This window comes from Hippichthys cyanospilos, chromosome 8 (genome assembly GCF_059441005.1).
Source record: "Hippichthys cyanospilos isolate Australia breed blue-spotted pipefish chromosome 8, RoL_Hcya_1.0, whole genome shotgun sequence".
Lineage (NCBI taxonomy): Eukaryota > Metazoa > Chordata > Actinopteri > Syngnathiformes > Syngnathidae > Hippichthys > Hippichthys cyanospilos.
The window spans coordinates 10,153,066-10,176,889 of record NC_142376.1 but is presented as its reverse complement, the minus strand read 5'-3'; the positions used below and the strand labels follow the sequence as shown (position 1 = coordinate 10,176,889).

The 23,824-nt window shown below is 37.4% G+C and overlaps 1 protein-coding gene across 4 annotated transcripts in view; it reads left to right on the top strand.

Moving 5' to 3' along the window:
- rims1a (regulating synaptic membrane exocytosis 1a) overlaps positions 1 to 23,824 on the top strand; it is a 63,193-nt gene that overhangs the window by 13,939 nt on the left and 25,430 nt on the right. For all 4 annotated transcript variants that reach the window (XM_088421032.1, XM_088421029.1, XM_088421028.1 and 1 more), the window contains exons 5-12: positions 10,281 to 10,549; positions 11,922 to 12,610; positions 19,569 to 19,609; positions 20,149 to 20,262; positions 20,391 to 20,490; positions 21,211 to 21,334; positions 22,020 to 22,037; positions 22,898 to 22,944. In XM_088421032.1, coding sequence (XP_088277158.1) covers positions 10,281 to 10,549; positions 11,922 to 12,610; positions 19,569 to 19,609; positions 20,149 to 20,262; positions 20,391 to 20,490; positions 21,211 to 21,334; positions 22,020 to 22,037; positions 22,898 to 22,944 — 1,402 coding nt within the window. The remainder of the gene's footprint in view (positions 1 to 10,280; positions 10,550 to 11,921; positions 12,611 to 19,568; positions 19,610 to 20,148; positions 20,263 to 20,390; positions 20,491 to 21,210; positions 21,335 to 22,019; positions 22,038 to 22,897; positions 22,945 to 23,824) is intronic.

Sequence of the window (23,824 nt, the reverse complement as noted above, 5' to 3'; positions counted from 1 at the left end):
CAAAAAAGATGCCGGTCCATATTTTATCACAATCATACCTCACATAGCAAAAACTAATGCGTTTCCCTGGCGTCAATTCCAAAATGTCACGTGCAAAATTCTGGCTTATGTTTTAAATTTTATTTTGGAACAAGCCTGTAACATAAAATGTTGAAAATATCAGTTTTTACTGTCAACATTTTGCCAGTGGCAGGCCTCCAGCACATTACGACCCCTGTAGAGTCATGAGCATTCTCTATTTTATATGCCTTGCACACAATTTGACCTCTGCTCAGCAAACACATTTGAGATATCATTGACATTGCTAAATTACGCGTTGTTCTTTTGTTGCTTTCAGGAGCTTTCAATTACGGGTTTCTCCCTTCATTCTCCAACATAAAATGCATCATTTTAGCTGCTTAACATATATCCCTCAAAGGGAAAACTTTCTTTCCTCCATTTCACATAATTTTGACTTAGATGAAACGCTTCTTTTTTGAGAGTGTACGTTGCATCATGATCTTCCTACTCTTTTTATTAATGAGTTATTCAAATCTTCCGGTGTTGCGTCTGATGTCCTAACAGTTGTTTTGTGGTGTCCATTTACTGCTGCTGTTTTCTTTGGATTGACCATTTGATGTCTGTTACATAGTTCCCTGGTGATTTCTTGCTTCTTATTAAGGACATTCCAACTGATTGTATTGGTTGCAAGCTATGTTTAAGTCATGGCGCTGACTGATTTTGGTTTTCCCCCAGATTCACAATTTTTTTTTTTTTACTTTCTCATACAGCTCTCTCTGTCTCTCTCTGGTTTGCATGTTGGCCCTACCCCATCTATGAATGTTGTCTGCTAAGAGAAAACCCAACGTGTACAGGACATTTCATGTTTGAATAATTGAAACTTTACTTATGTACAATTAGGTCAGGTTGAGGACATTACATGGGACACTTCCCACAGGGAAACAGCCCAAACAACCAGCACTCGTCAAGGTGTGCGTCCTTATTGCACTCACATCTGTAAAAAAGCTCCATATAGAGTGAAACAGTGACGTGTTTGTTTTTTTAATCGTTTAAATGAATACTTGGTATTTACAATGCAGTCCATTTACTCAAAAGTAATGCAATAAAATGCTTGTCTTGCTTTGCATTTTCGTAGAAGACTGTCATTTACATGCCTTTTATTGTGTGTTTCCAAAATTTTACTACACATTTGGATAAACTATCCGTAGCACTTCACTAGACCTTTAGCCAGAATTGAGCTGAATTGAATTGATAACTAGATGTTTGTTATTTTTTTGATACACTTAATTAGGATTAAACAGCATTGTTTCAGGAAGTAGAAGAGATGATTAATATCACAAGTTATGGAGAACTAGGTTCATGTTAAAGAAAGCATCATTCATTATTTATTTTTTATTTTTATTTGCTTATAAATAACTTGCTTATAAATATCTACGTCAGTATTATGCTTAGTTGATGATGACTGGTAAGCATGGGGATGGATGACAAGAAGTTTCAAAATTAAATTTAGCGCTGTCACTATTTTTATGTCGTACATCAGCAAAACACTTATATTTTATATTCTGTTTTGCGTGTTTTTTGGTTCATAAAACCAGTGAAACAGATCAAATGAATGTTTCCCCAAAGCATCAGAGCATAAGTTAGTTTTTAGTGTTTGGAAATTAATCCTCTCAGTATCTTTTAGTATGGTAAATTGCAGCCATAATCTTGGCATCGTACAGTATAGCGTATGTGTATTGCAACCCTGAGGAGGTGTTGGTAAACTCAAAGACTAATTTGTCTGAAGTTTTCACAGTTTTTCTCTGAACATCTCAAAGCCAAAGTATTATCTTCTTATTGCTACAGTACTGATCTGCTAAATTAGTTTCTCTAAAAACCTCTTTACCCGTTGCAAGTAAACTATCCCAAAACTTTGTAAGGCTAACCTCTCAAGCTGACAAAAATTAATCTAGTGATGACAGGAATGTGCTATTAAGGTTGAAATACCACAAAAACGTGTTGCAAATGTCTATTGATCCAACTTAGAAATGATGTGGTGCTTTGTGTCCCGTCGCAACAGCAAAAGCCTGAGCGATGTGCCATCTCCTGTTAATGCCATAGCCGCTCATGATTACTATTGATTGCCAGTCTTACGAGTTGCGTCCGCCTCCACGTGCGTCTCTCATTGACTGGTCTTAAGGGGGCCATCTTTCTTCTGCTTCTTGCTGTTCATTGCTATATGATAGCAGAAATACACACATCCAGTGAGAAACACAGTATGGTCTCACTGTGTGGTGCCAACTACAAATAGATCTACATCTGGGGGATTTACAGACATCCCAAGGGAAATCATATTTCCATGCCGCTATGTAAACTTTGCACCCTGTTTTGTATAGCTTGGGCTGTCAACAAAGAATAAAACATTTATATTTTATTAGTTGTTTAAAACAAATGATATTTACTGAGTAGTATAATGACAGTGAAGGGCCAATCAACACAAATAGTGTTGCTTCTATATATATTATTAGAGCTGCGACTATTAAATCTTTTCAAAATCGATTATCCTCTTGATTATTCCATTGAATATTCGAGTCATTGCCATATGTAATTCATTAATGTAAATTAAAACATTCATATACATGATGTAATTTATTCATTCATATGGTTAATTAATTGTAATCACTGTACATATCAATTTTTAGACACCAAGAAATGTAGCCTTCGCTAACAACTTAGCAATCGCAGTTAGCATTAGTATGCCAGTGATCACCATATAAGGTCAATAATCACAACCTACTCATAGTGGAAAGCTTGGACTGTCTCATGATTCGATTATGATTTTTGGGTCTACGTTTTAGTTCAAAATCCATTTTCGATTCAAAACCATTCCATTCATTTAAAAATGATTCTTGCACAATCATCACACTAAATCAGTTTGCTTTGCACAGAATAACAAAAGGAGACAAACTGATTTTTACAGAACAAACAGCATGTGGACATGTGGATAAAATAAAAATAAAGTGCATCTGTATAATTAGAACATAGAACAAAGTACTTTCAGTACGAAGTAATTACGAAGTAATTTCGCAGGAAACTGCAATACCAAAATATATATTAAAAAAAAAAAAAAAACAAGAAAACTTGCAAAAATGAAAAAGATTAACACTTGCAGTATGTTTTTGACAAACAAGATATGAAAATAAACATTTTATAGTGAGCAGCTAATTTGAGAGTGTGGACAAAGCAAGAAACATATGCCAGGTTTTTGAGCTGAGTACATGTGAGCATATAATTAGCATTATCAGTCACAATCACCAGATCCGTGACGGTCATAGCCCATTCATGAACAAACGTTGAGTGAAACGTTGGATTCACATTTGCCGCTTAGTGGCTTTCGTGCGTCAATAGAGTTAGCAAAACGTGATGAGACTACGTTGTTCACGTTTGTGCCACTGATGGTTTCGGTCAAGGCGCTAGCGACTTTTCTTTCAATTCTTTGGTAAAAGCTGTGGCACCGTTGAAAAATCTTCGGGATGTGTTGCTGCAACATTTCCCACTACACTGTAATGGAGTAAATCTTTACTTTCAAAGAAGACAAGGCTGGTTGAATTTCCTCCATCTTTTGTTTTTATACATCCTGCCGCACCAACTTGACTAGCTGCGTGCTGACGTACTATATCGTCATTGTGTGCCTCCGACAGATGCCAACTTGGAACATTTCAAATCAATTCTGAATCAAGAATCCTGATTCCTATGTGATTTTTTTTTATACCAATTTATCAATACAATACATGGTTAAATGTACATTGCACATATAATAGCATCCTCACTCTCTTACAGATGCTTCAACAGTATTCCTTGACTAAACTTAAGAAGGGAGCTGCCTATTCTCGAAATGAGGTCAATATTTTACTTTTAGTCTTCTGCTTGACGATCTAGACTCGAGTTACAGACTAGGCACGTTTTGTGCTTGACTGCCCTCTCGGATTTGAACACCTAAAACCAAGCCACTATAGATAGTTTGCAGATAAAGGTTACAGTATGTATGTCCATGACCCTTGTGAAGATGTCAAGATGAAGAATAGCTTTATTATATGATTAAATGACATTGAGGAATTGTAGTTGAGAATGGCAATGCTTCACAAATGAATGCCTAAGGTAAATAGAAGATTGCAGGTCTTTAATTTCATTTATGTCAAACTGTTTGTGATCTCCACTCTCAGGCAGTCAGCTAAGTGAAAAAAAAAATCGGAGCCATATTAGATTCTGTATATTCCTGTTTAAATTGCAGTTAATTTATTCATTTAAATAAGATTTGAATCACATTAATGTGTTACCAGGGATTTAAGAATTTTTATTTTTTGTGTTGGATAAAATAAGAAATTGACTATTTCAAAACTAATATTAACTAATGCAAAACGTGACTAAATTTACGATACTCTGCCATGCTGAAAAGCTTCTATCAATCATCTCTGTCTGGATTAGGGAATTTCTCTTCTCCTCTCTTTTTTTGTAGGTTGGTGTTTTTTTTTTTTTTTCCATGATTATCATGTGCATATATAAGTTTGTGCCAAAATATAAATTGGTACCAATGAACCCAAGAGTGGATCAATCTCATCGTGATAGTATCTATCCAATATCGATATAGACTTGGTATTGATGTTATCGGTTTTCCCACTATGAACACCTGCGTCATTCAACTGGAACACCCAGCGAGATGCCATTTGGTCCCAAACAGGTTAAACTAGACTTTCCCCAAGACGAAAATGAAGATGTGCCCGTTTTTATGCCTTTTAAAACTTTTAAAACAAATAATCATTAAAGTTGCCAAGTTACTTTTCTGTTTTAAATGTGTGCAATAATAGTCAAAGCATATAATGTACAGTGGTTGTGGGAATGATTTGTTTGACTTGCATGTTACGGTATTGTTACTTTGTGTTAGCCATCTGTATATGTGTTTGCGTACTGTACGCGTATCTTATGAGTGTGTATTGTGTTGTGGGAGAGCTGTGGTGTGCTGATGTAGTACCTCATTAGCTGCTGTGGACACTAATCTCCTTTGTGGCAGTCTTTCATCCTTAGCTCAGGATTTATAGACGCCCACAGTCGCATGCTGCCGGTATCATACGTCAAGCTGTCATTGGCTGCTACTACTTCCTGTTCCCACCCCTCTACCTCCACCTTCGTTCTTTTGGACAAATGCAGATTTTTTTTCTCGCATGATTGGCAAGTATTTGCTGTGTTTGAGCTTGACCTGATGCAGGAGCAGCAAGTCTAATGTAGACTGGCAGTGTTACATGACAGCATGTCTGCTTGAGTGCACACTGGATAATGTTGGCCATTGTGGTAATCAATAGTGTAAGTGACAGATTGTGACTTCAGGTGATAAAAACTTGCAACTTGCTCGGTAATATTTTGTAACAACATCACTGTGCTTTATTGTGTTGGTAAAATAGGACTGTGATATCAGTGTGGTGCCAAACAAGGGCAATTATGAGGTATGATTAACTTAAAAGAAGGCAGAAATTATTAAGCATAAGGGATAGAATTTCAACCAAATGCCCCAAATCATTAATTTGAATTATCAGAAAATTGATTAATCTTATTTTTTTTTCCATCCATCAATTATCTGTTCCACTTATAATCACAATGATCGCTGGCGCGCTCCCAGCTGTCTTCGGGCAGCAGGTGCGCTACACTCTGAACTGGTTGCCAGCCAAGCGCAGGGCACACAAAGGCAAACAACAATACACACTCACAGACACATGTAAGGACAATTAAGAGTGTCAAATAAATTTACCATTCATGCTTTTGGAATGTGGGAGGAAACTGGAGTACCTGGAGAAAACCCACGCAGGAATGAGGAGAAAATGTAAACTCTACATAGGAAGGTTGGAGCCGGAAGTGAACCCCGATCTCTGCACTTTGAGGCAAGCGTATGAGTCAGTCTTCCACCATAAGCCAAGTACCCTACTCAGAGGATGGGGAAAAAAAAAGGCTTGTGTGTCTGCATCTGACTGATCAAACTTTGGAACAACTTTTGTAGTGGTGGTATCTCTATGTGTATTTCATGCAGCAATCCCAGAAGATAAATCGTGTTACCTCACCTCTTTTACTGCTGGGTTTGTCTGCTGGAAAAAAAAAAAAAAAAAAAAAATGTTACTTAATTAATTGTATGTACATTGCAGTTACAATGCACGCCTGTATAAAACTAAATCAAATAAAATCATGCAATGTTTTGCAGGAATCACACAGTTTAGTAATGAGTTGATTTGTGTTCATTTACGCATAATTCAAAGAGATAAATATACTGTTCCTGTCATTAAAGAGCATGAAATTAGATTTACTGTTACCTGCAGAAACCCTGCTAAAATTTCATGTACCGCCTGGAGTTTATTCTCTTACCCCATTTGAGAACTGCTGGTCAAAAGAAAGAAGAAAACATCATCAAAATTTAAATATTGCGTTTCCTCTCCACGAAATATTGTACATCCACAAACATCACGCCTTTCATATACAGCACACATGAGCAATGATGCACATACTGTATATGGCTCCAGACCGCCTTTACCTCCCCCCCAACACACACACACAGATGGGTGCACACAGGCACAGATGCTGCAAGATGCCAAACAAACACACACACGATTTTGTGTCCTAGTTTCCATCTATGGAGAAGCTATTCTCTCTGTAGTTCGCCTTCACTCACAAACTGATCTCAGGGGGATCTTGCTGCTGCAGTTGTTGGAGCATTGTGTGTGCATGATTGTGCGTGTGTGTCATACTTGGTGCATGCGCGGATCATAAAGCGCATATTCTTGTCGTTGCCTGTCCATGTATATGTATTTGATGCCATTGTTGTTTTTGTGTATCTATTTGTATTTGTGTGCTGTTATACCTTCGTACTTGCCTGTGACTCAACACCAATGTAATCTAACATTACGGATTAGCGTGTGATGAGTTCAGTCTCATTGCAGCTCATGGCTCCAGTTCTCCAGTGCTCTGGTCATTTGTTGTGTGAAATGTTCACAAGTTTAATGTGTGAATTGCTCACTTCAATATCTTTCCAAAGTGACAAACCCTAACCACCTAGTTTTAATTTTTTTTACCCATGCTTCCGTGTTTTCTCAGAGTATTGTACTTTCATCACATATCCCAGAAACCTTTTCTTAGGTTAAATTAAGAGAAGGGATCACACAATATATTTTTTTTCAGGGTAACCCCTCGATAACCGATAACTGATCATGGAATATTTATTGCAGTATAGGGGACTTTTTTTCACTAGTACAAACCCCAACATTTAACTTTTTTTATTTTGCTGAGGGTCTCTCAATCAACACAAAAAAGGCAGAGTAATATGACTTTGTTAAAATCCTAGGAAAAATAACTAAACATTATAGCAATAATAACTTGGTGAAGCAGACATTATTGCGATGGACTGCTGTCAGTTTATTCAGCTTCTCCTGTGGCTTACGCACACACGCCTCCCCCCTCTCTCCCTAGATTGATTGGCCATGTTGAACCACACCGCCAGCTTGCTATACTGCTCGCGTCCTACCTTAAGAGATATCACATAAAACACTCCGTGAAAGTATGTATAATAACATGTAAGCCATGTTACCGCAGTAGTTTGCAGCAATAGCAAACTTATATTGTTACTGAAAGTGGTGAAGCAGGAGGTGGACAACAGCAGCTGTAATGTGACTAGATGTTTCAGCCCTGGAAGACTCATGTACGATACACAATGAGAATGGGTTGCCGCTGCACATTGCGGTTGTCCGTTAAGACAGACAATGCAAGAGAGAAAAGAATTTACTGATTTTGGCAGATTTGGATCTTTTTTGTCAAATTCAGTTTCAATTTGGTGGTGTTATATTGTTGTTGTCTTTATTATAGGTTGCTACTTTAGTGGGTTCTTTTTCTGTTTCTGTTCTTCTTGTCAGTGTTCTCGTTAGTGTGATTGTGTCCACCTCTCTGTGTTTACATGCCTTCCTCCTTCCTTGTGTGTCAACCAATCAGCTTCCCCTGCCTATTGTCCCTGTCCAGCTAATTTGTAATCACCTCACTTGTGTTGAGTGTACTTAGTTCCCAGTTTTCTTTCAGTTGGTTGTTGGGTTATTGTCTAAATCTCTACTGCTGCTATCCACATGTCCAAGTTTAATATGTTCCTTTAAGTTATTCCAGTTTATTTCACTCAGGATATATCCTTCCAGTGTTTTTTCTTAAGTTATACGTTTTGTATGAAGTATATTTATGGATTTTTGGTTTGGCACTTGGCTTAGTCGTCGATACTGTTTTTGTTGTGTTTCCATCCTTTTATTAAATTAGTATTTTTGTCAAGCACTTCCAGCCTGTCTACTCCCCTGCATTTTGGGTTTACTCTCTTCCACTCCTCTTCCACCATGCTATGTCGTGACAGTTTTAAATAACCATGACTTTTAACGTCACGGTGTCTCGCCAATCTTTTTCTCAAGTACCCACTGTTTTACTAGGGTATCCTGGAAGGCTAGCAGGCATTCAAGACAAGGCAATGCATATATGGCTTTCACTACTGATTTGCTCTGGTTCTTGCACGGCTAACCAATCAGATACTGTTATGAGCAGGGCAATGCTGGCGCGAGACTCCACGGTCAGGGAATGCGAGGAGGCATCAAGCATAATGACAGATTTTATTGGCCGTAAGATTAATAAAATTGGCCGATGCCCATATGCACCAATATGGGGAAACATCGTCCCGAATGTCGGCCTAGCCAATAATCATTCTATCTCTGCTTGAACCTACTCTCTACTTATGAACTTTGTGTGCATAATCATAACATAAATAGATTGTTCTGAGACTGTGATTTGCCTTCTACATATGCTATCTCTATATGGCAGAAGTCTGGAATGTATCCTCTGTGATGAACAGTGTTTTACTGAAGGGTTTTTTTGAACTAATGAATTCCTGCTACCCTCTCTGGTAATTAAAACACCTTTAAAATATTTCGATCTGGCAGACATACACATCATAAATCACATGGAGGATGTTTTCAACAACAATATGATGTCCCACATGAGCCTGTGTGCTCGTATGTGTGTGCTCACGTGTGAGAGTGTGTGTGTATTTGAACACATTATCCTGCTTTCCCTGGTGGTGCTGGGCTGTTTGGCAGGATAAATATAGCTGCGGCGTCGGTGTAAAGCTGTTTTCTCCTCAGCTTTTGTAGCTTTAATCAAAAGCAATCTGGAGAAGGGAGAAGTGAAAGAGAAGGGGGTGAGAGAGAGCGTGAGTGGAGGGAGAGGATGGGGAAAAGGGGTGGTGGGTATGGCATACGGCAGAGTGTTTTATTTTAGCTCTCTTTAAATAGTCATTGGGGAGTGTTCAGGAGTAATGAGAACCCTGGTGGCTGGAGAAGACGGACTGACTCTAACCTTCCATCCCTCTCCTCCTCCATTCTCTGCGTGTCTGTATTTCACGGCCAGCCACACTTCCTCCGTCACTGAATCTGATATAAACCCAGGCTTATGACTATGACTGCACTCATGCTGCAGGGCTGTCGTGCAGTGCTTCCTCTTTTACACAATGATTCATCATATGTATTCTGGGATGCAATCACATCTGTCATCAATACCATCTGTCACTGTTGTAACTAATAGTTATTGATCTGTCACCATTTGTTTTCTGAATGAATTAAATGGTGTATTCTGTATAATGCCATACATTAATGAAACATGCCCAGGACAATCTCTGAAAGCATCTTATACATTGCAAAAAAGTTGCTGCCGTGCTGCCGCTTCCTTTATTCATAACTGACATAAAACTCCATGGTGTGGAGTTGTTCATTAAGCTTCAATCTCTTGGCGATTTTGCAGTGAGGGATATTAAAATGACTTATTTATTGTATCTTTGAATTGAAAACATTGCATATTTAAAACGTTTTCCTGATTCAATCACAAACGCAATCCAGTCACAACCAAAATCTGGACATCATGTTTCTTTTTTGAGTAGACCGTGTGCATCCTGGATGTAGGAGGAGGAACTAGAATGACAGGAGACATTATTTGGTGACAAGTTGATTGATCTAATCATCATTCATGCTTTGATATTGTTGATCTCCTGAAAGCATGATATTACATTACTCTCGACTGATAAAAGCAACCAAATCCTCCTTGGATTGGTGGTTTGTAATGTTAATATCCATTTCAGTTCAGTAATACCATTAATTTTTACAAAACTACTGTATATACATGGAATATATAGTTTTTAGATAACAGTTTGTCACTATTTGTGCAGTGTATCAGTTTTACTTTTACTTTTGTAGGTCATCTGGGTTTGTAATAACTGCCGAAAACAACAGGAGATGCTGACCAAGCCAGGCGAATGGTTCACCGGTCCATCAGGAAAGCCCTCTGGTCTCGGTTCAGCCATCAGTGAGCCATCCGTGTGCCAAACCCTTGGTGATAAGAAACACCGATCCCACTCCCAAGCCCCTCCGGGATCCACCACATCCCTAGACCCCAACCCAGGCAGTGCACATGGGAGCACAACTGGAACAGATGTCCGGTCGCGAAGTGAACCACCAAGAGACATGTATGTTTTCAAAGCTAACTGCATTCAAAACCAATTACAATGCTAAAAGTCACTTTGAAATCATTTACATTTTTAATTGCATTTGAGCTACAACATACTCTGGTGTGAATTTCTCCAATTAAGAACATTTGATTATAATAGATACTTATCCTGTTAAATGGCGTAAGACATAATTCAAGGATGGTTTATTTAAACGTAAAACAGTTATGTTTGGTTCGATTTACTATCATGATGATACAATTATGGAACAGCTCAATTTGAGAGGGTGGTTTTCTTCTTGTTGTTTTTCAAAATGAAAGAACTTGTCAATAGTATAAATGTGGCATTTCATTTAAAATATATAAGATTTAGCTCGCCACTAAAACATGATTCAGTATGTATTTTGATATATTTTAAAGGAGAATGTTTCGATTTCATTGTTTTTGATGCACATACACTATTTATATCAAACCTTATTTTTTGATTCAAACTAATTGTTGTTGCACCCCTACTCAATACAGTATTCAAACAGCAGATACATGTTGGGTGTTTGGTCCATTATAATATGGAATAGCTGACCTTTTATTAACTCTCTCTAATGATTATGAAGGGAGTTTGTGCTGAACATTTATTGTATTAGTGTGATCTGTTCATGCCCGGGGAGTGTTGAGACTTAAAAGATCGGAGAGACAGAGGGTAGATAGATAGCGGACATTCCAAGGAGTAATATAAAACGCTGCATTCCCTTTGTTTGAAATTGAGGTTTAGCACTGAAAGGGGGTCTTTTTTTATTGCTCTTCAGAATGAATTTCTGGTGCAAGAGGGCTTCTGGTAACCAGACTCTGTGCAATAAAGGGAATAAATGCAGGTTACATGTGCCCATGCATAGGTAATAAAGTATTTTGAATCTTCATGCCACTGTAAGAAAGTAGGCAGAAAAGAGTGTAGAGGGTGCACCAATTTTTTGCAGACTTCCTTAGACGCCAGCATGGGATTATCATTCTTTTTTTCTAAGCAACATGGTTGGGTCAAAGACGGTTTCATTTCTATCTCCAATCTGCTTTGCCTGGCGGTGACTCTGGTGCGTCGTTGGGACAGATCCCCTTCACAGAGGAAAAAATACAGTACAGTTTCAAGTTGATTGTGATTTTCGTTCGGGCTTTGTACAGATCTTCTCTTTAGCTATTTCAAAGATTTTTGCAATGTTCTCCAATTGGTGAGAATGCTTTCTCAAGATTTGTTATTTAACATAGAGGAATGCTTAAACTGTTGATAACCAACTTCAATTTTCATTTGTATACACACTGCAGATTTAGTTAGATAACGGTCTAGCAAAACCTAACAAATGTTTTTTTGCTAATCGTTTTATTCTCTTGGTCTCCATATTTACTAGGAGAAACGGAAAAGGCGGTGGTGGAACTGGTCGGGGAGAGCGCAGGTCAGGCCACCCGATGTTGCAGACCCAGGTTTCCATGGACCGAGACCTCCGGGGTGAGACCAGGGAGCACAGGGAAAGTCGGCGGCTCACAAAAGGACGTTCTTTGGAGATTGATCCAGTGGGAGGAAGTGGTGGCTTGAAACGGACACAAGAGGGGGGCTACCAAACTATGAGCCACACTGGTGGCCCCCCTCGTCAAGCAGGGCCAGTCCCTTCTGGAGGCCGGGGCCATCCTATTTCAGTACAAGGCAGTACAACAGGAATTATGGGGGAGGTGAAAGATGGTGTAGTGTCTGGATCGAGAACTGTCGGTGGATTGTGTGAACACACTCTTGCGCAGCAAGACCAATCCCCTCAACTCAGAGAACCTCTAAGTTCAGGACCTGGATCAGCCCCTGGTCAGGGGCATGTAGTGAGACGAACCAAAAGGAACAAAGCTGACAGCATGTTACGCAACGATTCACTCAGCTCTGATCAATCGGAATCTTTGCGTCCACCACCGCCCAGGCCCTACAAATCGAAGCGGGGGTTGGGGGCTGGAGGCAAGAGGCAGACCAGTGTAAGCAGCTCAGAAGAGGAGGGAGGGACTACACCTGAATACAGCAGTTGCGAGGATGCTGAGATCGAAAGTGTGAGTGAGAGAGGTGAGATTTCATAGTTTGTACCCTCTTCCATTTACATTACTTAAAAAATCTGTGCTAATATAATGTCACCTAAAGTATACTGGCATTTATATGTGACAAGCAGAAGACAAATCACAAGTCTTTGATTGAAAAGTCAATTAAACCATGACAAAAACCATTACAAAAAACATTCTCGATGCATTCAATAATGAAAAGAATGTGGACCACCATATACTTGTGGGTTAGGCACATGAACTTTCCGCGTGTGTGAGTGTGTTTTTTTAATCAATTTTAAGAGACATTGAAACCTTATATCAGCAATCATTTTGGTCTCAATAGAGTCTCAGGATTCTTTGGTCAGTAGGCGAGGCACACACTGGACAGGACAAACAACCATTCATACTTTCAATCATACCTAAGGACAATTTAGAGTGTCCATGCATGTTTTTAGAACGTGGTTGGGATGAGAGGGAAAGTTCAGGGGCAGAAGAAAGATTTGAAAATAGAAGAACGTGTTGTTGATCCGATTAATGCTAAATGAACTTAAAATAATGTCCAGATGGCAGCTTTGATGAAAGTAGAGTGAGATGGGTTTTTTTGTAAGAAGAAGCTCGGTTACTGTTAGGATAAAGGCATACAGCTTATCCCGTATTTATGCACTTAGTATGTTTGTTATGCAAACAGTTAGTATGTTTGCAAAGTGATCAGTATGTTGATAGATTAGGATCAATGTTTTCTCTTACTGTTGGTTATGAAGAAGAGGAACTGACAGAAAGGAGACAGGCCCGTGACCAACGGGGGTATTCTGACCAGTGTCGCATCCTGTTGCTGGAGGAAAGGAGATAAACTGCTTTCATCACCATCCTAAACCAATTATTTACATTATTTGCCAAATGTCTCCTCAGTCCTTCAGGGCAGCAATGACTTTTGTACCTGGGAACCTCTTGAGCTAATATAAAGAGAGGGTGCAGAGAAGGTTTTCAGTTAGAAGCAGAATTGCATTTGTGTGGTCTTCCTCCGTTCTCCTCATGCATGAGAAAGGACAAATGCCTTTTTCTCCTTCTTTCTGTGTAGTTTCTCACAAATGTCTAACAACTGAACATGACATTTACCAACAAAGCAGCACAAGTTTACCCTACCACATCAATGCAAAGCACCCAACTGCGACTATAGCAAGAGGTAATCATCACAACTAAAAGACAATAATGTAGCGAGCCATAGCAAATCTCTCTGCCAATAGTAGACTTGAGAAACATGGGCGTTGTTTTTTTTAATGGTCATTTTGAATTATTTTTTAATAATTGACCAAAGAAAACAGTTCCATTCCTCCTGATGGTTAAAACCAAAAGTTGCAGCCAGAACTTGAGACTATTCTCAAACAGAGCATAAGGTAAATGGCTATAACTGAATTAGTTAAAGAAGCTACATTTGATCAAATAATTACAAATCTTAATTAATTAATTTATTCAATGTTTATAAAATTCCTTGACCATACTAGTAATATCATATCATAGGTTATATTGCACTACAATATATAGTGTACAGTATATAATTTTATCACTGTTTTGCATATTAAAAGTATCCACACGGAAATGTTCAAGCTCTTGTAACTGTTACAGTTAGCAATATTCCATCTTTACATCTTATTAATTGAATATAGCCAAACGTTAGGAAAGTTATGACTTCTGTCAGCTCTTATTTGCTATCATAACCGTAGTCACCAGGCAACAAATAATTATTTGCAATCAAAATAATGGGAACCGGTTCTCTAAAACAACCCGTCTTCCATTCTTATTGCGAAATATCAAGTTCTTGGGCTAATGTAGTGAGAAAAGTATGTATCAACATTACTGAACAGGGTTTACTGAATAACTAATGCATTAAAGTTGCAGATATTGTCATTGTTCTCTATATAAAACAAATCACATTATTTAAGTAGACCAAATTATTTTGGACTTGTGGAGAAAGTAGTGCAAAATATTTATCCAAGTAACATAATACAAAGTTATTTTTCAAACCCATTTCTTGTTGTTTTCCTACCTCTTCCAATATAAAGTGCCTTCACACACATCTCACTACTGCAAACATGCTGCCTGCTCATGCGATCGTACCTGTTGTTCTTTCCTGAGTTCAAGTTTCGTTACTTCGTTAGTTTTTGGTCAATTGTAGTAACCTTGCTTAGCCTTTAGTAATATTTCAAAAAAAGTTATTGCTCTATTTTCTCTTGTACCTGTTATTGTCTAAACTCGTATGACAAGTAGGACTATATTTGCCAATACAGCAGCACGTTTAATCTGCAAATAATTTTAAGTGCAATATTTGTTCTCTGTCTTGTTTGAAGAAGAACTGCAGCGCTTACCACATTTGCTGGATTTCATACACAAATGTATGCTGCAGGTCAGAGCCAGCAGCCTGACTGTCATTATAACTAGTGTACATGTTAACAAGTGCGTGTTAGACTGCGTGCATGTTTCTGTGTGTATAAATGCTCTGCTGGGTGTCATATTAAATTGTTTTCAGCTTGGCCCTAAGGGAGTCTGTTGGTGGTGACAGTTGGACTGAGAGTGTACATGTGTGCATGTTCTTGTGTTTGTGATAAGTCCATTTGACCCCATTTGATTCCAATGGTGACCTTGTGTGGCCTCACATAGCAAACTATGCCCTCAAGCCCAAGAAGACTTGGCTGTTTACATTTTGACATTGTTATATCCAAATTAGATTATGTCACATCGCTGCTAACCATTCAAGAGCTTACTGCTGAGCATCTATGCGGAATGACATTCAATGATGAAATATTATCAATTGGATAGCATAAGATTTGGGATTGTTGCTGCTCGTACAACCAAACATTCACTTCTCAGGGAAAGGCTTGCATTTTAGAAATGCAACTTGAGCTGTGTAAGTTGGCAAATTGTAAATATTTCAACAATGTGTTATAATTAATGACCTTCAGAAAGGGTGTGATTTTGATCAGATGAGTCGCTCACATGCACCACTTCAAATGCTTCTGAAATAAACTAGAAACACCTCACTACTACTAAATGGAGTAAATACAAATAACATGTATTTTTCTGCGGCTTTGGTTGCTATTAGGGATGCACCAAAATAAAAATGTTTAGCTCAAAATGAAATTCTCTGCCGCGGCTCGACCATTGGACCTCTGTAATACAGCACATAGCCATTTGCAGACTCCAGTTCAGACTGGAATTGTTGGAACTGCCTGTGTTTAAGTCTTTTTGCCCAGATAAAGTTTATGCATTAGACCACAAATTTCATGATTGAATCCAACTTCACAAATTTGCAGCACAGAGCTTGTTGTTGAATTCGGCCGTGGACTTGTAGCGGAGGGGTAATCCCCCGTTTTTCCATCACGCTGTTCACGAGTCCAATTAGCCCTGAGATGCGCCTAGCATACTAGGAGCTCTGTCAATCGTGATGCTAACAAGCTTTGACCAGTCCAAGTTCATCTCTTCCATGATGTGGATACTTTGCCAAAAAAAAAAAAAAAAAAGTTTGCCGTAACTGGCCTCTCAACCAGTGCTAATGAGAAAACAACTTATTTCGTCTACTGTACGTTAGCCCCGATTTCTTAAATGTGTCTCATTATTGTGGTCGCCGATAGGCTCAAGGCATTTAAGACATCTTTTTTCTTGGGACACACCTACTCTGAGACAGTGTTCAAATATTTTTTCACAAATTCTTCAGTGAAAGGTTTACCGCTGCTTGCTATCAGTCGAGCAACTGGAATGCCAACTCGAATGGACGACTGGTTTAGCTGAACTTGGTTGACTAATCTACACTGCTGTGCTAACAACCCATTTTTTAGCTTAGCAAGATTGTCTGCTCGCAGTTGTCCTTGCAAGCTGTCATAATTGTGTTTGTGACGAGATTCATAGTGTTGGCGCGGATTGAATTCTTTGAATTCAGCCACCGTTTCTTGGCATATGAGACAAAACTGTCTTTTCTTTGCATTATACGATAAAATACTTGTGTGTCCACTGCAGGTTAAAAACCCTGCAATCCGAATCAACCTTTCTCTTACTTCACCACTTGTGCCATTGTTCAGTTTGTTTTAGGGGTGTGCCCATTATTTTTTATGGGTTTTTTTATTTGACGACTGGCTAACACATTTTCAAACGATGACGGTTAATGTATTGACGGCCATGTTTTATTTGGTCTGTTTATTTTGAAGTTGGCCTTTGCCACATGCCATTGAGGTGTGATGCAATGTTGTTTGTCTTCATTGTTTTGTCTTTTTTTTCTGGCTTGCCCATAGGAAAGCAGTGGAGGCTAAGCTGTGTTTTTTTTCTCAAACTGCCGAAATGCTTTACAACAGTAGTTGCCTAACAAGTGAAACCACTCTCCTTTTTTGTCCGCTCGTGCGAAATTCAGAAAGGAGCTTGCTGGCGTTTCAAAACAAGATCCATTTTCGGACATATTGTTTCTTTCTTAATCATGTCATACATCTGAAAACCAAACATTTATTTGTTGTTTACCATTTTACCTGTGTTTCTAAAGTACTGTATTTCTTCGAATTACTCCAACACGCAAACTAAAAATTTTACGAGTGTTTCTTTGGTACTAGATTTCTTCATATTTCTCCAACATTAGTGACCCTAACCCTAGCCAATCACAAGGCACAAATGGACAAATAATCATTTGCTTTCACTCTAATTGGCAATATAGATTTTAAGAGTCTTCAAATTCCAATAATTTTCATAATTTCTGTTATAGAACATCGAGGAATTTTAACAGTTTCCACTGTATATTCAAGGAGATCCATCAATTTTACAAGGCATAGACTACCGATTTAAACAAGCCTGTGTCATCCGATTGTTGTTGCACATTCTGCAGAACTCTAACTTAGATACACCACCAAGCATTTTGACATTGAGCAAGTAGAGGTTTAGTATGCGATGTTTTTGTCAGAGCAGGTTTTACTGTATACACTCCGGCATGGCAGCTAGACACCGCTTCCTTTTTTAGCTTGAGACGAAGACAGGATCAATTATGAGATGTGGTTGCTGGCAGCCGTGAAGCATGCAGGCTTTTAAATCATTTGACTTTTTAAAATCATTGTGAGTTCACAATAGAAACACACACACGCGCGCACGCACCTTCACTCACACACATACTATATGCTGTCTATCTTCTATGTACAGTATAGCACCTGCTATGTAAAAACATCGTCTTAAAAACTACCAGGTGAAACCCTAATAACAAAACATTGTCACACTAAATTGAATGTGTAATTTCAACAAAATGCAGTTATATTTTTTTTCTTATGTTGTATTTGTTATCTTAACATGTATGTGTTGAGTTTAATTGAATACTTTTGACATGCTATATTCCCCCCAAATTATTTTAGAGAAATGCCATCCTGTTCTAGTAGAGCTTTTTCTTTCCTTAAAATTGTCTGAATTTGGTTTTATTCTTCTAATTTGTAATTTCTAGTTTGTGACCTCTATCGAGAAGAGTTTTTTTTTTTTTTTTTTTGAGGAATTGTCATTTTATCATGGTTAAAATCTCCCTAAAAGGTGATGGCTCTTAAATAATATATACCTGAAATCCATCCATGGGTTCCTGACTGTATGGCCAGGCGTTTTTATGATTCTCAACCATGTGGCCCAACACTGCACTACATTCATGCTTGAGTTATGAAACTGAGAACTTAGTTTGCTTTAAGCTTACATAATGCCACTATAAGTTGTCACAACCCATTCGCCTCATTGTCTGCCTGGTCCAAGGGATGCCTGGCTCTGTTTTACTCTTATTTTACGTTATGTCATATCAACGGCATCGACGTGCTGCACTCATTTCAACAAATGCTATCCTTCACATGTGTACAGAAGAATGTACTGATGGAAAAATACTTTTCATCAGTTGGAAACATGCTGAATTTATAAAGTGATAGTTTGTTCAGAGCTTCTCATGACAATTGGTCAAGGTTGCTTGGGAAGTTATGGAGAACCATGCATGTGCATGCCGACTTATGACAGGTAAAATATGATGTCGGGTTTTTCATATCGGTTTTTCAAGTTCATTTGCTCACATCTGTCTACAGTGGGTTAGCAGTTGACCAGTCAAATTTTGCCTTTGACAGTTGGAATGTAATAATACCATTCTCCTAAGACTATAACTTTAACTATCTTTAGTTTTTCACATTTATTACTTTTCGCGCATAAGACAACTTTCGATATGTACTTTGCCTGTAATGGAAGGGGATGGGATGCACTTTGATACAGGTTTTCCCAAGTTCTTCTTGTGAAATAAATCATTGTGTGTCAGTTTTTTTTTTTTAATCATTCTTTGGTGTCTTGCATCAGTGTCTTCATAATAATGCATATATTTTAGCCTCATCCATCAACAAGTTACATTTTATCTGTCATGCTGGAACATGGTTAGACTTGACCAATTCTCTAATGTATTTTCTTCTAATCTTGTGCATTTCTTATGTTTGAGAAACTGGGTTCGGGTGATGATGCATAGTATAATTTTGTGCAATATTCTTACTATTCTGATTCCTCGTGTGATGTGAGGAATTCCAGCTTATTAGAAATTGCACAACATTCTGACTATTGTGACTGAATTTGTGATCTCAGAAGTTACATCATTTTATATTTATTCAGGTCAAATTCTGAATTGGAGAGATTTCACTGCTCTATGAGGGCAGAAAAGTTATTTCATAATATGCCTGTTGTAACTTGGAACCATAAAAGGAAATCAACTACATCAATCAATTACAATTTATCCACTGAATTGCTTGAGCCATGTTACAGTTATGTGTTTACATGCCTTGTAATACATAACTATAGATATCTTAGACTAAATATTCCGTAAATTGAAATTCCATGCTAATGTATTTCAAACATTATTAGAATTTATCATGGTACTATTTTACATGGTAAGGTATCTCATACTGTATATTGGAAATGTTGTCTCACCTTCACTTTGGTCAATTTCCATTTTCCTCTTGCAGGAGACTGGGAATGTTACCCTCATGATCCCACTGTGTGGCATGTAAGTACAATATTTCTCCACTTAAATCTACTTTATTTCTAAACCAATATGACAACCACAAATGTATTAATGTCTTCTACATAAATGACAACAATAATAATAACAATACAATCATAGCTAACTAAAAAACTTTACATTTTCATTGTGTGTAGGAGGTGTTCAGTATTGTTCCTTCTTGTTACACTTGTTTTAGCAGACAAACGGGAGTCACAAAATTCAAGTCTCCAACCACATTTACAAGCACAATGGGATCATAGTTGACCAGGACACTAAAAACAGTGTCTCTCATGATTGCTCCAAATACCCGTTTTAATATAAACAAGTTGAGTTAAAATGTAAACAGACAACTGCAGTTTTTAATTTAACACCTGGTGGTGCATCTGTGGTAACACATATACAGACGATACGGCCCAATTTTCAAATGCGACACACAACTCGCTTTATCTTTAAAATTGAAATGTACTTTTTCACCCAATTTTAGTGTCGTGTGCCATGATGTCACAATTCTGAATTGAGCCAGCACCCATTTTTTATTACAGCATCCTGTAACCTGGCAACCATCCAAGGAGGGTGACCATCTGATCGGCAGAATCACCCTTAGTAAGAGGAGCACCACCGTGCCAAAAGAAGCTGGGGCTCTGCTGGGATTAAAAGTCAGTGTCTCATTGGACAGTTATGGCAAACGTGTGAAATTGAAAAGATATATTTCCATGATTTTTTCTGAATGGGCTTTCATACTGTATATTTCGTCTTCCCAATTGTATCCACTTTCTCTTGATAGGTGGTTGGAGGTAGAATAACAGAGTCAGGGAGATTAGGTGCCTTCATTACTAAGGTCAAAAAGGGCAGCCTGGCTGATGTGGTTGGACATCTGAGAGCAGGTAAGAGTGTAAAATGATGGCCAAATAATCATGTCTTCAGAACTCTACCTGCAATTCTATTGACCGTATTTTTCGGACTATAAGCCGCAACTTTTTTCTCATGATGTGAGACCTGCGTTATATATATATGTATATGTATATATATATATATATATATATATATATATATATATATATATATATATATATATATATATATATATATATATATATATACGTGTTACGTGAAAATATTCATTCAACCGTCCACTTTGTATAAATATATTAGAGCTAAACACGTATGCTTGTTCACACTTTTGAAGATAGGATGTTGCTGTAAACAGGCAAATAAATAAAAACAAGTTTTTAAAAACAAATACAAACAAAAAAAAAACCTTCCATATAGTATCTTTCTGCGCAATTATCTGATGTTATGACCCGCGACTTATAAACCAGTGTGGCTTATCCATGACTTTTTTCCCCCCCCTCAATTTTTGATGCTGCGGTTTATATACTGGTGTGGTTTATAATACGGGATGCTGCGGTTTATATACTGGTGTGGTTTATAATCCGGAATTTACAAAACCAAAAGACGCTCACTGAAATAGTGTTGCTTGCACTTCAAAGTCCAGCGCACTGCTCAATTGTAATGACTTATGCCAGGATATAAAAGTGATGCTAACCATTCTATGCTAATTATCTATTGCTCATCACCGACTATTATACAACATTTCATTTCAGGGGATGAAGTTTTGCAGTGGAATGGAAAACTGTTACCAGGAGCCACAATGAAAGAAGTTTACAACATCATCCTGGAATCTCAAGCGGAGCCCCAAGTCGAGCTAGTTGTATCCCGGCCTATTGGGTAAGTTGTATGTTTCTAAACGTGTTTCTAATGTGGTTATAGACAGCTTATAAAATAGAACATGTAAAATGCACACAGTACTATAAACACCATTCAGACATAATCACATACCATACACTTTATTTGGTGTACTTGTCAATTTAAAAAAAGAAAAACTGCAGCAAAAATTTATCTATTTGTAAAAATAGAACAAACCCCTGTTGTGAATTATACGTTTTTTGACTGTTTTTTTTCCCAATTGTCTTTGTCAATACACAATCTTAACTATTGGTCAACTATCTCTGTAAGACAGTTCATGATTCGATTATTTAATTGAATGAAACTTAAAATTGTGAAAATGGAAAATTGTCACCTTCTTAAAATTGTCCCATGTCATATTCTGACATTGTATACCCATCCTTAGTTAAATAGATCAATTAAAAAAAAATCAAGGCAATGAAACTGTATTTAGTTCTCTTTTTTGTGGTTTTTGAAAAAAAGATTGAGGCCATGATTTTGGGAAGGTGACAAAAATCATAGTTAACCATTAAAACGTTTTAATAGCAGACATTTAAATTCATATACCGTATGTTCTTCTCAAACTCACTGATTGTTTTACAATATTGTCAATAATGTTGACATACACGTTTGCTTTGTTTTGAAACATAAATTGAACATATTTATTTCTCTCCAAACACTCACAAAGGGTGTATAGAAAATATCAGTAAGTAATCTTACCATTTTATTCGGACATTTTTACTCCTCATGCTTAAAATAATGTCATACTGCTTTTGGCATTTTTCATCCCAATAGATTTCACCTTTCCTTTAGATGAGAATATCAAGGGCAATTGGCTTCCTTGAAAATCACTGCAATTGTCAAATCACTTATATTTTCTAACACAAAGGGATGCAAAATGGGTGTTGTTTCACAAAGTCGATTTTTTTTTCCTCAAGCCAAATTAACCAGCGTTCCAAAAAAAAAAAAAAAATTAAAAAAAATCATTCAATTTGCTCCAAACTTAGCTAACTCTGCTGTTTTGAATTTTGGCTGCTGGAATTGAAGAAGCACGGTTTGAGTTTATTCTAATGATGCTTGCTTTATTGTAACTATTTGTGTTATTATTATTATTATTATTATTAGCAGTAGTAGCAGTATTACATACAAACCATATCTATTTAGTTTCCATGACAAGTTGGCAGTTGGTGGGGACTAACCCTTCATCAGAGACACTACACAATGTTAGAAAATAAAAGCTGTATGTTTAGTAAGTATTTTTAGTGTTGTTAGTTTTAGCTCGATGCTATTACATTTATTGATGACTGAACCATATGAGTATTCAATTCAACATAGCTGTATTCATTTAAGAAATGTCCCCATTCCACGATCATTTGCTTTCCCATCGTTCCGAAGTTTGTAATAGTGTAGCTTGAAAATGTGCAGTACTGTAAATAACCAGTTTGAACACTACTGTATTTCTGAAGCATGAAAGCCTGCACATGCACAAAACTACTAACTTTACTGCATTCAAAGAAGCCGGTTATAAACATGCAAGTGACTCACTGTTTGCATTTTATTTTTCAGTGACATCCCAAGAATACCAGACACATCACATCCCCCATTAGAATCTAGTAGGTATCTATTATGTTGTGAGGTGGAAGCACCAAAGTTGAACTCCATCCATTTGATGATGCTTGTCAACCTTTGTCTTTAAATCGATAATTATACAGAATTTGATGACAATTAAAAGTGAATCCCCATTCCTCAGTGAAACCACTGCTTCAAAGTTAGCAGGTGATGTTCCATACATATTCCATGTATGTATATATTTGTGAAGAACTGCACAAGCTGAATAATAATAATTAATAATAATAACACATAAAACAAGTCAAAACTGGTGATGCAAATCATCACACATGCACACATCTGACTCATTATTGTTCACTTAATTTTGAGTCTGACATATTTTGCTGAGATGCCAGGACAAGGTTGAACGAGGCTGCGGCTAGATTACACAAGAGCGACCATCCACTTTCTTTCACTGCTTTCTAATGGATTAAACAAGCATCCCTTTCATTCTTTTTTTTTTTAACATTATTCTGGTTGGTTTTGTACTGAACAAATTCAAAATTGTGTTATGGTGTTTCTCCGTATTTTAACTTGTTTCCAACTACTTCTCTTCTATGTATAATTAGTTTTCTTTGAATCCGACCAGCCTTTTTTTCTGGTCATTTGCCCATACAGGGTGATATATTCTTACGTTCTTGTGAAGCAGTAACAATCACAGTGTATTTATTATAAAAAGCCCTGAAATAACGCAGGAGCCATCTGACAGTTTTCACAAGCTACTTCCAAATAAAAAAGGTGCTGTACTGTCCTTTAAAAGCACTAACACTCAAGCTGCCATGCACACAATGTGTAATGCCAAATACACCTCTGCAGCTTCTTTTGTTTTGTCTTTTTTCATTTTTTTTATTTGTTAAACAGGAACAGTACCGTTTTAATTGATCG